Source organism: Camelus ferus, chromosome 34 (genome assembly GCF_009834535.1).
Source record: "Camelus ferus isolate YT-003-E chromosome 34, BCGSAC_Cfer_1.0, whole genome shotgun sequence".
Lineage (NCBI taxonomy): Eukaryota > Metazoa > Chordata > Mammalia > Artiodactyla > Camelidae > Camelus > Camelus ferus.
Genome location: NC_045729.1, coordinates 11,248,967 through 11,265,863, shown reverse-complemented (window position 1 = coordinate 11,265,863; position 16,897 = coordinate 11,248,967). Strand labels below are relative to the sequence as shown.

The 16,897-nt window shown below is 37.3% G+C and overlaps 1 protein-coding gene and 1 long non-coding RNA gene across 10 annotated transcripts in view; one reads left to right on the top strand and one right to left on the bottom strand.

The window, feature by feature from the left end:
• LOC116661295 overlaps positions 1–16,897 on the top strand; it is a 49,870-nt gene that overhangs the window by 13,477 nt on the left and 19,496 nt on the right. For all 9 annotated transcript variants that reach the window (XR_004317148.1, XR_004317153.1, XR_004317154.1 and 6 more), the window contains exon 4: positions 5–197. This is a non-coding gene — a long non-coding RNA (uncharacterized LOC116661295). The remainder of the gene's footprint in view (positions 1–4; positions 198–16,897) is intronic.
• SLC15A5 (solute carrier family 15 member 5) overlaps positions 1–16,897 on the bottom strand; it is a 65,829-nt gene that overhangs the window by 34,401 nt on the left and 14,531 nt on the right. Inside the window, exons 4-5 of the mRNA XM_006192098.2 lie at positions 9,040–9,260; positions 4,619–4,805 (exon numbers count right to left, since the gene is read on the bottom strand). Coding sequence (XP_006192160.1) covers positions 4,619–4,805; positions 9,040–9,260 — 408 coding nt within the window. The remainder of the gene's footprint in view (positions 1–4,618; positions 4,806–9,039; positions 9,261–16,897) is intronic.

Sequence of the window (16,897 nt, the reverse complement as noted above, 5' to 3'; positions counted from 1 at the left end):
TTAGACCACTGGGAACTCATTTCAGGAGATTCAGCTTCAGTTTGTGTGTTAATTTCTGAATCTGGAACGGGTAGCTCATTTACATGGAGATCAGATGCACAAATGTATCTATAAGGCGTACATTATTGCTTCAGATGGCGTACTAGAGGGTCTACTTCACCTCGCATTTAATTCCAGTGTTGATGTCAATGTCAAAGGTAAGAATCTGAGAAAGTTAATGGGCTTTTATTAGACGAATGAACAATGGAATGCACGAGTTATTCAGGCTAGATATGTGCCTGTTACTTCTTTTAGTGTTAACAGTTCCTCCTGCCAGCTATTTTGCAATACACTGTGATGTTTCTTGGGGAAAATGTAGCAGTTCTAGAAACTGTAACAGAGGAAAAGTAGTTTTGATGAAATAATTCTACTTTCAATGAACATGATTGGATCTCTGGCTTGGTTTTTAATTTATCAAGCATTCTGGTTCCTACCAAAAAGAAACCTTATATCACTGCCAGTTATTAGAACTAGTTGAAGTTACTGGTTATGTAAAAAGGAACCAACACGTTGGCTGTACCTATATTACAAAGGACTTTGAGTTAGAATTTGAATTTTCAAGTTTTTATTTTAAAGAGGAAGGTCTGGCAGGTATGTGACTATACTTCATCTGCATTTCAATTTAAATGTTACTTAAAAGCCAAGATAATTGCTACCTACTGTGTCGTACACTTCTGCCTTGTATTAGGCTTAATAACAATCTTAATTAGGCTAATTTTAGTCAGATTAATACTTGTGTCAGCACTAGCTACTAAATGCCACATACTGCAGGATTTTAGTTAATGCTGGGGAAAGGAAATACTCATGATGTAAACATTTTTGAACTGAAAAAGGCTAAGACGAAGTAAATCCAACTAAGACAGAGGATAAATCACAGTGATGTTACTGATTCTGGATTTTTGGTGTATTAAGACTGGCTTTTAAATAGGCACGTCTGTCACATGCAATGTTAGGAAAATACAGTCCTGATAAAACACTCTGAGCTTATCAGGCCCTTGCCCTCCACAGTTCTGGGAGGTTTGGAGATTTTTTATAGTTGGTACTGTGGTACATTTCCTGATTTCTTTAGCTTGATAAACTCAGGAATGTCCCATCTTGAATCAGAAACGCCTCTTTCGCCGCATTGTTTATGAGCTAGACAAAGAGCGTGAGCTTACCTTTTCGTTTATTACGGTGCCAGTTTGACCAACTGAGTGAGATTTGTCCATCCCTCGCCCGTGGCCTGAGCTGTGATTATCTATGTGAGACACAAGGCATTGGCATTGTCTGCACCATCTGCCTCCTTAAACGTGACAGTCCCTGGATGGGGAATGACTAGATGTGAAAGGGAGCAGGGAGTCTAAGGAACAACTGCCCACTGTGGTGACAAAAGGATTTTTCATTCACTTAATAGCCTTAATTGGAAAAAGCAGTCAGGATTCCAAACTAACACTGATAATTTAACTTCTATACTCTAATAGCCATGGATAGCTGGTAAACGGATTAATAATAATTAGTAATATAATAATAATAACGATAATAATAATAATAATGTAATGGCTTTAGATGAGGAGGTCTGAATTCAAATAAGACTTACTATCTTTGAGACCCTTGACCTAGTAAATGATGATTTATCATGAGGTTAAGTGGGATATGTATGTGAAGGTGCCTAGATTCAAATTTGGAATTGATAAATATTTGTTCATAATTTACATACTTACATACTTCACTCATATTTCCAAGGCACTTGGGTTCAAAACGAAAGTAAATTTTAATATTAGATTCAATTCAGTTATATAAATTACTATAAAAAATTACCCTAGGTTTGTGCTTCTATGTCCTGATAAAACTTATCAATCTTCCATAATCACAAGAAGAACATGGGAAACTTAAGCAAATATCTAGTTAAAGAGATGCATATCATCACACTTCTTTATATTCCCATAGCAAAATATTACGCAAATAGGTGAACAAAAATGTAAACAAATGAGTGGAGTCTGACTTAGAAAAGCTGAATTCAGTATTCTGTACTCAGAAGAATAGAGTTCAGGGTTTTTTTTCACGTGAGTCTAATTTTTTCTTTTTTCCTGTTCAGTAAGTCTGTTACCAATCTTGAGGAAGAATATTTAGTTCATTAACATCAAACAATATATTAGATCACTCTAACTTTCCTCTATCCAGAAAAAAAACAAAAACAAAAAACACATGCTTCTTTAAGAACAGACTTGATATCAAATATGCAAGAGTGGAGAATTGTCCAAGAGAAAGTAGCTCATATTTAAAGTGAATTTAAGACTTCTTATTCTCAGGAAGGACTTCTTTTTTTTTAAACATTTTTTTATTGATTTATAATTATTTTACGATGTTGTATCAAATTCCAGTGTAGAGCACAATTGTTCAGTTATACAGGAACATGTATATATTCATTGTCACATTTTTTTTTCTCTGTGAGCTACCATAAGATCTTGTATGTATTTCCCTGTGCTATACAGTATAATCTTGTTTATCTAGTCTACAGTTTTGAAATCCCAGTCTATCTCTTCCCACCCCCCGCCCCCTTGGCAACCACAAGTTTATATTCTATGTCTGTGAGTCTATTTCTGTTTTGTATTTATGCTTTGGTTGTTTTTTTTTTTTTAGATCAGGAAAGACTTCTAATGTACTTCTTTCAGCCATGTTGCAGACCGTATTTTTCTAAAGTAGCTCTATTAAAAATTTTTTTAGCAATTAAGCATAATTTGGAAGCTCAGACTGAACTTTCATGATACTGTACAGGACTGCCAAAGTTTTTGGCATTGTGCAATATAAATTTACCCCCATTTTGTTCTGCATTTATTACGTTTTAATAATATACTTGCTGAAACAAATATCTTAATTTTCTTTCATATCCTCAAATAGTGTTGGAAATACTGGCTTTTGGATATCCACACTGGCAGATTAAAAAAAAAAAAACCACTTTTTAAGATTTAAGGATTGACAGAACCTATTAAGATTTATAGTTTGCCTAAACCTATTACAATAAATAATGGCCAGGTTACTGGCTTACAGAATAAATAAAAAAGTTATGTACTCAAGGCCTCTGTAACTGAAGATAACAAAATAAACTAAGTCACCTTAGAGTTCTTTCCGAAAACAAATCCACTCTGTGATGTGATTTGGAGTGATCTTGTTGATAGTTTTGGTAAATAACAGGAAGAATGTACCCTAAAATGTAACTTCTATAAACAGAGAAACAGCAAAAAATACAATAATGGGTTACTAGAAGGCTGCATGCTCCCCACGGAGCTCTACAAAGGAGGAGTTAAGAGTAACAGCAGGTTAACCAAGAGAAGAGAATCTTCCAGGTGCCTGACCGTGACTATTTCAATGAAAATATTTCTCAAGCAGACGATAAGACACAAGGTTGCCATTATATGATATTTCTTCAGAATTTCTTTGCTTTCTGTTTATACTCGCCAAACGATTAGACCTGCCCCCTGCAAACGATGCCTCAGTATTAGCTAACATTCACAGGGCTTCCACTGAAGTGTCAGGACTATGCTTCAGCCACTCATGTCATCCTGGGTGATTTCAAAAGTCTTACAGAACAAAGGGACCCAAAATTTATCTCGGGTTTGCCCCTCAGTGAAAAAAAAAATAAGTGAGCTCGAAGGCAAGAAAGGTTAGGTGGCTTTTCCAAGCCACCCAGGGGACGCTCAGTGGCAGAGACCCCTGTCTCTGATCGTTAAATTGAGCTGGGTTTTCCTGCATCAGCACGTGTCCTCTTGTTCCGAGGCAGTGCCTGGGGGACCACAGCCAGGCCGAGGAGGGTGTGACCGGAATGGACTTCACCTCCTTCTCTCTCATTTCAGTGGCAGAAATTTTATGTTATGGTCTATTGCTTGCGTTCTGAGTAAGACATTTAACAATTTTTTCCATTTTTCTCATTTAAAAAATGAGAGTTGAGCTTTAATGTTCTCAACCATAGCAACAACAAAATGGGAAATATGTGAGGTAAAGAATGTGTTAACTAACCTTATTATGGTAAATGTCTTGCAGTATATACTTGTATCAGTTCGTCACATTGTGTACCTTAAGCTTATGTAGTATGTCAATTAGATCTCAAGGAAGCTAGAAGAAATGTTTGAAAATTATTGCTGTAAGTCTTACTATTGGAAGCAGTACTATATTGAATAGTACAGTGGATCACTAATTTTTAGTAAATTTTTCTACTGGTTCAGAAGTTAATGCCTCCCAGGTACAGCCCGGCCTTATGTTTTAGGTGCATTACCTGGCTTAATTTTTAAGAACACACTTAGCATTGACGTAGGAGGAGAGACTGCTTTACTTGAAGAAGGAGCGACTATTGGGTGGTACTGGAAGTTTTACCAAGTTTTTATAGCAGGGGTATCTTTTGAAGAAGCACAAAAGTGTAGGAAGAAAATGGGATGCTGAGCAATGTGAGATTTGAGAAGCTGGACATCATCACTGTCAAATTCACCTTCTTTCCCGTTTGTCGAAATCAGACTTCAGAGCATGTAGCTAACTTAAATCTTAGTAAGACTGTTTTTTATTTTTAAAAGTTGCAAACAATTGACTTGAAATGGTAGGTTGTACTTACGAATGCATGCCGACAGAAATGGTCCCTCTCTCTTAGAGGGAAACAGGCAGGTGCTGAAATAGTCCATGAAAGGAGCCAGAATTAATAGCGGTAGGATGCTGACCACATTCATTGCCGCAACTGGCAGAGCAGACCCACCCAGGTTCAGGTTGGAATTCATGGTCTGCAGATAATATCCTGAAGGAACCTGAAGGAGGAAAGAGTCATGCATCAAGACGGTGGTTTAAGTCTTTTGGAGAAAGTTCTGTCCCCTCCCTGTACTGAGAACATCTCTGAGCCGGATGTCCCCCCAGGGTCTTCCAGGTTCTGATTATGAGCTGATAAAGGGCAGAAGGGGCTCTGTTTTAGTCCATTGACAGCACTACTAATTATTTATGGGCGCATCTTTTGTCATCTAGTTTATCTTCTTAATTTTCCTCGGGAAAGTAAAAGTGGCCCTAATTTTGTGCTTGGGATGACACATAAGAAATTGAGTAACAAATTTTGCATGTAAGCGAATAGGTTTTTTGTTGGCCAAGAATAAAGCAAAAGCCAGTAGAAAGCATGAAAGGCTTTTGTTTTCACCCTGATTAAAAATAGTTTGGGGCTAGACTCGATCCTTTAAATAAGCATTGAGTTTAAGAACAAAACAGATAGGAATGATTTTTTCCTGAGAAGAGGGGCCCAGTGGGGAAACACATTACTTGTTGGGGGCTGTCTTTGCGGGCTACCTGGACCAGCCTGGTTTCTAACATGAGCCAAGTAACATGAGAAAAACAGAAAACATACGTGGGTCGATATTCTCTTTTTAAAGTAATTGTGTAGCACTAAAGGACCAAAAAGGGAACTACATGAAATAAAACATTTGCATCATAAAGTAGCAGAAATTTAAAAAAAAAAAAAGTCTGCCTACCCCAAACCCTCAATGCAGTGCTAGAATTTCTTCCTTTCTAAAATAACCCTGGGGGCAGGGGGTTGTAGCTCATGTGGCAGAGCGCAGGCTTAGCATGCATGAGGTCCTGGGTTCAATCCCCAGTGCCTCCTCTGAAAATAAATAAACCTGATTATCTCCCCCATCCCCCACCAAAACAAAATAATTAAATAATATGATGATAAATAAAATATTTTTAAAAACCTACAAAAATTAATAAAATAGCCCTAATACTAACTAAAACCCTAGCACCAACTTAGAGCCTCTTCACGTATTCTGCACCTCCTATGAGGTTAGGACATCGGAAAGAAAGCACAGCATTCCAGGAAAGGGGGCAGGTCCCCACTTTTCTAGTTCTTCTGCATTTTGTTGCAATAATCACATCTTTGTCATTATCATCCGTATCACAGGGTATTTCTTTAATTCCCAGTGGCACACCAAGCTACTGAGTGGCGTGGCGAGAAGGTCAACTCAAGTCTTGTCCTTGAGGAATGGACTCTCCATTTTTCTTTTTTTGCAGTTCATGAACTACATTAGGATCCTTGCTTTACCTCCTTCCTGGGAGAGCAACCTTGCTCGAACATCCAGATGATAACTGCTTGGTTGAAATCTCCACTAACTCCTCTGTTACCAGTTGCGCCGTTTGAGAGGGTGTGTGGGGAAGCAGAGTTATAAGTCTGCACAGCTGCTAACTACCAATTGGAAAATGAGCTTATTGCCATGTTAACTGCCCAGACCCAGGAACGGATCATGTCTGCACTGAGAGGCTTTCTGTCTGTATAAAACATGTCCTGGTGTTAATTTATCTTCCAATCTTTAATTTGACCCTTGGGGTTGGAAACAAGGATTGTTTTGGTTGGGTGCAGATGGCAAGAAAGAAGGGAGCATTAGCTAGTTCTGCTCTGGTTCAATAAAATTATTAAGCACGTATCCCCCGATCAGAGGAAAATGAATGATGTTTTAAAAAAAAAAGAAAGTGCTGGCAGCAGAACTGCTCTAAGACGGAAAGGCTCCAAGCACAACTTGGAAGTTTCTGTTACTGATTTCAAATGAGAATTATTGTTAATAGGAATAAAGTTATTATCGGCATGAATCATAGACACAGAAACCTGTTAACTTACTAATGTAGCAAATGTACTATTAATCTTTAGTGAAGCAATATTAATATATTGCCTAATCTGAGAAAAGGCTCCAGTGTCTTGAAAGCTTGAAATCATTTCTGCTTCTGCCTCAAGTTCTGAAATCATCCCTTTTTAAAATTTTAAATACTTTTATTTCATACAAGCCTCGGTACTCAGAAGTAATTGCTGTCAATAGAGATTCATTTTCACCTTTGAATGGCCCGTAATGTCAAATGGCAACATCATCGGCCTTAATATCAACGTATTTTAGATGTATGTCTTGGAACTTGAAGGTCAATAATGGCTACTAAATTTAAAATATGGAATTCGATGATGTTTTATTCTTGGTACTCTGATTGCCTTTATACTGGTGATTAATTCATCTGGAGGCAAAAATCTAATTCCAGACCATCCCGGTGCAAGTTTCCTCTACCTCCCTTGAGAAGGACATTCTAGCCATTTTCTTTGAAGTTTCTGGTATAACATTAGGGTATATAATTTTGGAACCTGTATAGTCTGTTCCAAGGAATTTTTTTTAACCCAGCAGCAAGAGAGGCATAGTGGGTAATAATAGCAAAGTGTGGGCATTGACACCAGCCTGAGGTTGGGACAGGCATTCTACCATATGCCAGCAGGTGACCAAGAGTAAGCTGCAAGTTGCTTAATGTCTCTGGGCCTCAGATTTAGGATAATAATATCAACCCTGTAGGCTTGCCGTGGGGATTAAATTAGACATTGTGAAGTCATCTTTTAGAAGCTATGAGACATATTGGCAGTCAACAAGTATTAGTGTTTGCTCTTTGCAATAAACTGGGCGTCTGGATTTGGTGAGATGCTTAAAAATAGTTTATCAAAATTTATTGTGATCTATGTCCAGTTTAAAAATAAATGACAATTTGCAGAGAAGCCTCGAACTGAGTCAAAAGAAACGCGAAGCGTCGCTACGTCATGAAGGGAAGAGTCAGTCATTTGTCATTTTGCACAGAAGGTTCGAGGCTCCCTGTGGACCACTTAGTAATTTCATGCTCATGATTAATTTCTCCATGCTAAGATGCTTTTATGATATTAGTGATCATACATACGGGTAATACTTTTGTGTCTTTGTGCCAGCTACTGTGCTGGAGTCAAGAGGGAGGTTGAATCTGCTAAACCCACCTAGTTTTCATGCATTGTTTAGAACAAGGACAGCAACTTTCTGTAAAGGGTCAGACAGAAAATATTTCAATGTATGGATTCTATTGCAACTCCTTAATTGCTGTTTTGATGGCTAAGCAGATCCAGCATGACAAACAAACAGGAGTGGCCATGCTCCAATAAAGCTTTATTTATGGACACCGAATTTCATATTTTGTGTAATTTTCATGTGCCACAAAATATTTTTTTTCTTTTCATTTTTAAAAACCATATAAGAATGTAAAAATCTTCTTACCTTGCAAGACATCTGAAAAAGGCAGTGGGCTGCATTTGGATTGCATGACAGTAATTTCCTGACCCCTGGTTTAGAGGAGCAAGCATTTTGGACTAAGACTCAGAATGTAGATTCTGCCTTTCCTTTTACTATTATCCACTGTGTGACCTACTTGTCCCTTTCAAAATCACTTACTTTTTCTGAGCCTCAGTTTCCTTCTCAACAATGACGTAGTCGAGTAAGTTAATCTCTAAGGGTTTTTTTCCCCAGCTCTGTTCCATGATTTAAGAATATAACTCACTCATTACCCGTCTAATTCCAAGGTACAGGTTAGCAATGAAGAGAGTCCCAAATTCCTTCAAAGACTTTTATAATCATTTCAATTTCTTTCATAACTAAGTTAGTCTTTAACCATTACCATGTTAAAATTGTTTTTAAGTCACATATATTTACAAAGAGTACTTTGGACTTAGTATTTTCCGTCTGATTTCTTCACAGCATAGGGACTGATTCACCAAGGGAACTAGGAGTGGGTGGGGTAAGACTCACTTGCTCATTAGTATTTACACTTAAGAGCACAATGGAAATGTTACTCAAATCAACCAATTTAGCTACCTGTTAGTACAGGTTTTAAAGGCTTGATCAAAGAGGAACTTTGACTAAAAGGAAGTGGATAATTGGCCAGAGATCTCAAATTTTCATGTGTTATTCTTAGGTCTCACAACTACATTCTCTGAAGTGTTGCCTGCACCTACTGAGGGCCACGTATAGTTCTACAGGACAAATGTCACACGCGGGTTCTCCTCAGGTATGCCTCTGCCTGCCCCGACTTAGCTCCTAAAATCAGAGCCTGTAATCGTTAGAAACATTTATAGGATAACTGCCTAATGAACTGTGTGGGCTGAAAAGAAGTGTTTACTCGTAACATTAACATGCAGGTGTTTTATTATTGCTGTGGGTAGTATTCATTACCCGTCCTTACCTGCATAATGCACGTTCTGTAGAGGAGCTGAAAAAAGAAGAGAGGGAGAAGGGTGAAGAAAAATTTTGTGTCCTCCACGTGGAGCTCACTGTAGCGGCCGCCGAGTTTCGCCTTGGCGTGGTCTAACCAGCTGCTCACGCCTCTGCTGGGATGGCAGCGTCGCAGACAGCACGTTTTCAGGGCGTTAACAAACACCCCAAATGGTGTCAGGAGGGAACAGCCTGTAAATAATCAGAAATATTATGTATTAGTAAAGGAATTGTCCTTCGGTTTTCCAAAATGTCAATCAGAAAGGCGACAGTTGTAAAGGATGAAGGGCAGTAAAGAGGCTGAGACGAGTTAAGCACCCAAGGGGCTGAATTCAAAGGGACAAGCCTCTGACACGGGTTCCGGCGTCCTGGTGACCAGCCCAAGGTGGCGCCTGACAGCTGGTGTAAAAAATGAAAAAGATGAGATCAATAGAAACATATTAAAAAGAGAAGAGAGGTGACAAAATAAAGCACCAAAGTAAAAGATTTCAGAATCTCTCAGAAGCCTCTAACTCAGTAATGAATAAGACAACCTGAATGTTCTTTTAAAGCCCTAACACAAAGAACTGGTACTGTTTTTTAATATAAATTGCCATATAAATAATCCTCACTTTCCTTGTCAGATAGAAGGTAGCTCCTTATTTTGACATGTAGATGAAGGGAAATATATTCTCTGCTTTGACTTTATCCTTGAATTTCAGACATAAGGTTAAACTTTGAACTCTTCAAATGACTTTATATATGTTGATAGTGTCACTGAAAGTTCAGATTAGATTAGTTGGCTTTTGACTTTTCCAGTAGTTTCCTCTGGGTTTATGTGGCTGTCGCTTTAGCATCAGAAGCATTTTATTGCTTTAGAGGCTGGCAATCACTTGCTGCTAGTGATTTGCAACCTCATTGTTGCTTCTTTTATGATCTTTCAGATTCCACCTCTTCTTTGACTCCATTAGGACTTCCTGATACCATGGCAGATAAGAGAACCCGGTTTAGTATAGCAGTTCAGCCGTGCCATCGTGATTGTTACAATTTTTCACAGCACTCCTTCTGACCAGATAAACCCTTCCACAAATTACAGAGACACCAAGCCACGGGTGCGGGATCAATGGTAAAATAAATATGAACGTGTTTGAGTTTCAAGAGCACTGCTGTAGAAACTCAAAGTACAGTTCGATCATCATTTCGATTATGCTCAAGTTTCCTGTAGTAAAATTCTAGATGAAGTGCATTCTAACCAAGTTCGTTTAAGTGCCAGGGAGTATTGGTTTTTATATTTAAATAAAGAATATTTATGAATATTTCTTTCTATGGTTATAGAGTGATTATATTGATTTGATCTGGTCTCTTCTTTGAGAGTCGTAAAAGACCTATTATGTCAGCCTTTGATTAATCGAGGAAGCTGAGGGCCTGGTAATTGAATATGAAGCCTTTCACCTCTAAGTCACTGAATCAAATCCAGCCCAAACTGGTAGTGACCAAGAATGATTACAGCAGAGGCTTTTTGGTGGCCTCTGGGAAGTGTGTTGAGGTCAAGTGGAAGTGTGTCGGGATAACTGCTGACGAGAGATAGGCTCATATCTATAGTCCCTCCTGTCTCTTCGTAGTCACCGTTGCCACACATAGATGACAGGCCCTGGAACGGAGAAGGCCAAGGGGACAGAGCACCTGTGAGTGGCCACGGTTTGTGTCTCTTAACCAAGGAGTAATCGGGACATCTCTATGATGGCAGGAAGAACCGCTCTGTCAGGAGACTTACCCAGCTATTTCAATTCATTTACTTAAGATTTCAGTGAGATGAGAACTAGGAAGGCCTTGATGAGCAGTCTAGAGACTGAGTTTGCACACGTCTGGGCTGGGAGGCTGGACTTGCTGACGTTTCGTTATGCTCTTGTCCCTGCTGCCAGTCAACATGCTCTCTGCTCAACTCTTGCAAAACAGTGGATGGTAGGGTTATTACTGGCATTGATCCAACCTACTCTGTGCTTTCAAATAGGCTTTATTATTAAACGATCACTATTTGCAGAATGGAAGGCTGTTTCCATAGTCTCCCCAGTTTGCTTCCTGTGTTTTAAATTCAGGATTTTATTGAATACAATACATTTTAAACTCACTATTTCTTTTTCACACAAACAAGTCACTAGTTGTTGCAAGATAAATTTGGATCTACTTTCATGCATGATAAATTGTTACCTGCAATCTTATTAAGTAGTTAAAATATCACTATTGTATTATTTCTAAAGGAAGGTAGCTCGGATTTGTGCTTCTGAAACTGTGATAAAAGATTTTTTTTTAAATTTCTCAACTATCATGGTCAATACGTTTGTAAAATATAATAAATTGAAGTACCTAAAGGGTAAAATAAAAAACAAAGACATACAAAAGTAAAGTCCTGATATTTAGACTGTTAACGTCAACAGGCGTAAGATGTAGCTTTCCATAATATTTGTACATGTTTTCTCTCAGTGTCTATGTTTACCTTGCTGCGTACTAGTAACAAACAGTTCGTGATCAGCACTGGTCCGTGGGCCAGATTTTGAGTAGCGCTGGCTTCAACAGAATACACACTTTGAAAAATGAATTTCTTTAAATATGTAAAATTGTAGCTGATAGGACAATATGAAGCAACGAAAACAAAATGGTTAAGAACAAGCAGTGATTAAGTACGAATAAGGTCTAAAATTTTAGTCAGCCCTGCAAATGTTTATAACTGATGCCAAACAAACATGAATGCAATCATTCATTCATTCAATGTATTTATTACGTACCTACTGTGTGCCAGGGACTTACCTAGGCCATAAGAATATATCAGTGAACAGGATCTACAGATTCATGAGTTTTTGTTCTGGTTGGGAAGATGCTAAACAAGCAGGGAACTATTAGGTGAGTCCAATGATGGAAACAAAATAAACTGATAATATAGAGACCGATTGTGGTGTAGGGTGTAGAGAAGCACTAAAGAGCTGAAATTTGAACTGAGGATTGAATAGACTGGAAATAGGCAAAAAGGCTTGGAGGAAGCATGTAGTAGGCATGTCATGAGGTAGAGTTGAGCTGGGAGAGGTTCAGGAACAGTAAAGGCCAATATTGGAAGGAGATGAGGTCCAAGAGCTGGTCAGGGTCAGACTTCACAGGCCAAAGTAAAGAGCTTGGAGTTTATTCTCAGTGTTATGGGGAACCATTAAGAAGTTTTATGCAGAGTAGAAATAGGATATGATGTATATTTCTTAAAAGTGACTCTGGAACTCTGGTAACTGTGTGGATAATGAATTTTAAGGAACAAGAGGGGAAGCTGGACGACAGCCAAGAAGTAGTGGTGACCTGGACACACAAGTAGCAAGAAGAGAAGTGAACAGAATGGGATGTGTTGTTGAACAATCAGTAGGTTTTTCTGATGTGGGGAGAGGTTGAAGAAATGAGAAGATTTGAGGATGCTACTTTTTCCCCCTTAAAAGACTGGGTGTTGGTGACTTACATGGAGATGGAGAAGACAAGAAAGGAATCAAGTTGAGTGAATCAAGAGTTGAGTTTTGACAATGAGGTATCACCTCACGCCAGTCAAAATGGTGATCACTAAAAAGTCTACAAAGAATAAATGCTGGAGAAGGTGTGGAGAAAAAGGAACCCTCCTACACTGTTGGTGGGAATGTAAATTGGTGCAGCTGCTATGGAGAACAGTATGGAGGTTCCTTAAAAAACTAAAAATAGACTTATCATGTGCTTCAGCAATCCTACTCCTGGGAATATATCTGGAGAAAATTCTAATTCAAAGAGATACATGCACCCCAATGTTCCAAGCAGCACTATTTACAATAGCCAAGTCATGGAAGCAACAAAAATGTCTATCAACAGATGAATGGATAAAGAAGATTATACACACACACATACACACATACACACATACACACGCGCGTGCACACACACACACTGGAATATTACTTAGCCATAAAAAAGAATGAAATAATACCATTTGCAGCAACATGAATGGACCTAGAGATTAGCATACTAAGTGAATTAAGTCAGACAGAGAAAAACAAATATCCTATGTCACCTATATGTGAAATATGAAAAAAATGACACAAATTAACTTATTTACAAAACAGAAATAGACTCAGAGACATAGAAAACAAATTTATGGTTACCAAACAGGAAAAGGGAGGGAGGGGTAAACTAGGAGTTTGAGATGAATATATACATACCCCTATTTATAAAACAGAAAAACAGGGACCTACTATATAGCACAGGGAACTGTATTCAATACCTTGTAATAATCTATAATGGAAAAGAATCTGAAAAGAATATAAATAAATAAATATATGTATGTATGTATGACTGAAACCAACACAACATTGTAAATCAACTATACCTCAATTTTAAAAAGTGAGATTTGAAAAAAAATACTTAAAAAAGAAAAAGAGTTGAGTTTTGATCAGGTTAAATTTGAGATGACTGCTAGATAACCGAGTCAAAATGTTGAATAGGAAGTCAGATATATGAGTTTCAAGGTGAGGAGAGAGGTCAAATGAAATTGAATGTTCTGTGTTTAGTTGGCATTAAAAGCTGTGGGACTAGAGATTACTTAAGGGAAGGGAAGGGGAGGGGAGGGGAGAACGCGGTCCCTGCAATGGATCCTAGGGCTCCGGATCAATTAGGAGATCCTCAGAGGAGAAGAGTCTGCCAAGGAGGAAGAGTGGACAGTGTACTAGATGTGTTGTAAGTCAGAAGGAAGGGGAAGTAATAAACCTAAATTGATCAGCTGGACTGAGAGGGAGCCATTAAGTTAGAGAGGTCAAGAAAAGCAGCTCTACAGTAATGTGTCTACCCGAGGGGAGCAGCCATTGTCCTGTCAGACAGTTATCGCTGATTGTTAGGAGGGCTATCCTGTTGAAACCAACTACATCTAAACATCACACTGCCTTCCCAGATTAATCTATTAGCCTTAATAGAAAACATATACCTTCTGTACAAATAATTTTGGGTGTAGTCTTGTAGACTCAGCCTTAAAAAAAATCCATTGTCATTATAATTCGCAAATTGCTTTTCTGCACCAGGAGCAGAAAGGGGAAGTTGAGAAAAAAACCTGGAATGAAAATGCAACCGGGACATCAAGCTCCAGTTTGAATGTGCGGGGTAAACACACCAGGCATGCAAATTTTAAAATAAAACAGATGAGCTATTTTAAATGCTTTTGCAAAACTTAAAGATTGTAGCCATTACTATCAAAAAAAAAAAAAACTTTAGAAAGCTATTTTTCTATTCTTTGTACCTTTAAGTCCTTGGCTCTGATGTTCTGCTCCTCTGACCTTGATCTAATCACGAATATCTATGCTACTTAATTATAATAATAAAAAAAGCCTACATTGCACTCTAGATGGTAGATGCACAGTTTTTTCTTCTTTGGTCACCTGCCAGTTCTCAAAATTATAGCAGTGGGAAGAAATGCAAATGAAGACCGTGCTTGGCAGCCAAACATAATGGAATGCATGGTCCACATTTGAAAAGTTACCTTAAAATAAAAGATAGCATATAAAAAATCATTTCTTTAAGGTCACCTATAACTTTGAATTACAGCTTGGGGGAATTTCCAATCTAGTCATCAGAGAGGAAGAAGCCAAAATAAGGATTATATACTTTGGTAGAAGGAAGACAGGAGTTTCACTTCATCACAGTTGGGTGAGCTTATAACTTGGACATAGAAAACAAAACAAAACAAAAAGAACTCCAGATTATTCATTTTCTAGGGTATTGTGTAAAGTAAACCACTGGTGAACGTTTTCTATTAAAATTTTACTTGCACCTTATATAATTTTTTTCTTGGAAATGTCCAAATCAAGGTTAACTTATCACAGAGATGTAAAAGTAAATATATATATACATGAGTACCAAAAGAAAATATGAATGAATTCCTTTATCATCTGGGAGTGAGGAAAACTGTTTCATCATGATTCAAAATCTAGAATCAATAAAGGAGAAGATTGATAATTTTGATTATAAACATAAACCATACAAAAGACAAAGCAAATAATGTAAGTCTTGTGCATGGATAATAACATAAGAAGCAAAGTTAAAATATATATGGCAAATGGGGAATAATATTTGCAACTTTTATCCCAGACAATGGAGTAATAACTTCAATATATAGAAATCTTCTAAAAATTGAAAAAAGTCTATGACCCAACCGAAAAAAACAACGGGCTAGATATATGAACAGGTAGTTCCCTGAAAAAAATACAAATTGCTCTACAATGAAAAGAGGTTCAGTTTCTCTCATAATAAGAAAAGTGTCCATTACAACCTCAGTGAGATTGCATTTCCCACCCTCAATTTGGCAAAGGTCCAAAAGTTTGACAACAGACTCTGCTGGAGAGACTGTAGGAAAATAGGCATTCTCATACATTTTTGGTGGAAATATAGCATGGTAAAACCACTATAAAAGGGAATTTGGCAATACATAGCAAAATTATCTATAGAATCACTTTTTGACTTAGTAATCCAACTTGTAAGAATCTATCCTAAAGATCTGCTGGAGAAAAAATGCAGACAGGTATGTACCAAGCTATTCATTAGAACCTATTTAACGTAGCAAAAGTAAAGAGACAACCCAAATGCCCATCAATATAAGACCAGTAAAATACATAATGGTTACCTCACAATGGAGTACTATACAGCTATAAAAAGGAATGAGGAATATTTTTATATATAGTTACGAAGCAATCCCTGGGTTACATTAAAATAAAAAAGCAGGTTAAAAAAAGGTAAATAATATGCTACAGTTCATATAAGGAGCAGGGAAAATATATACACATATGCAGAGATACATAGACATATATACAATTTTAATATTTTCTTAATTTAAAAAATGAGAGGATAATTCCTTAAAAATATGTGAATAGACACCTAAAGGAATCAAGGGGATATAAGAATATAATTTTTGTTTGTACATGAATTTTATTTTTTTTTATTGAAATACAGTCGGTTTGCAGTGTTGTGTTTCTGATGTACTCCACAGTGATTCAGGTATAGATACATATTTCTCTTTTTTTTATTTTCATTATATGCTATTACAAGGTATTGAATATACTTCCCTGTGCTATACAGAAGGACCTTGTTTATTTATTTTATGTATAGCAGTTAGTATCTGCCAATCCTGAACTCCTAATTTATCCTTCCACCCATTCCTTCACTCCTGGAAGCCATGTTTGTTTTCTATATACATGAATTTTAGATACATGAAACTCTTTATGATTTAAAACAAAATTAAATTTTATTATGAAGGAATTTTGCTAAAAAAAAATAAAATCTGAATCTAATCAAGGATCTATGTCTATCAGACAACTTAGAGGAGATAAAGAAGAGAAAATCTTATTGGATGACAGCATGTGGATGTCATCAGCAAAATCCAGACTATGGGAGATGCTCCATGCAATGCTCAGATGACTTTAAAACAAACTGAAAAGAGAGAGACTGAGATGGAAGAGGGGAATATATATGGGTTCAGGGACATAGCTGCTCTTTGGAGTACACAGGCCTCATCTGTATTTGATTTGAACAAATTACAAAACAAAACAAAATAAACACATTTTTAAAATAGAAAAAATCAGAGAGATTTTAACAGCAACCAGACACAACTTGATTAAGTTAACAAAGTCTGTGTGTGTGAATGACACTGTTATTATACTTTAAAAGTATTTAAAAGTCTTTCTATACTCACACATAAGACATGCTTCAGCATTACAGGTTGGGATGGGGAAAAAGTGAGTGGTGATGAACTGAGAACTGCTGAAGCTGAGAGTTAGACAGATGGGGTTCATATGTGACTTTTTTTTCTACTTTGG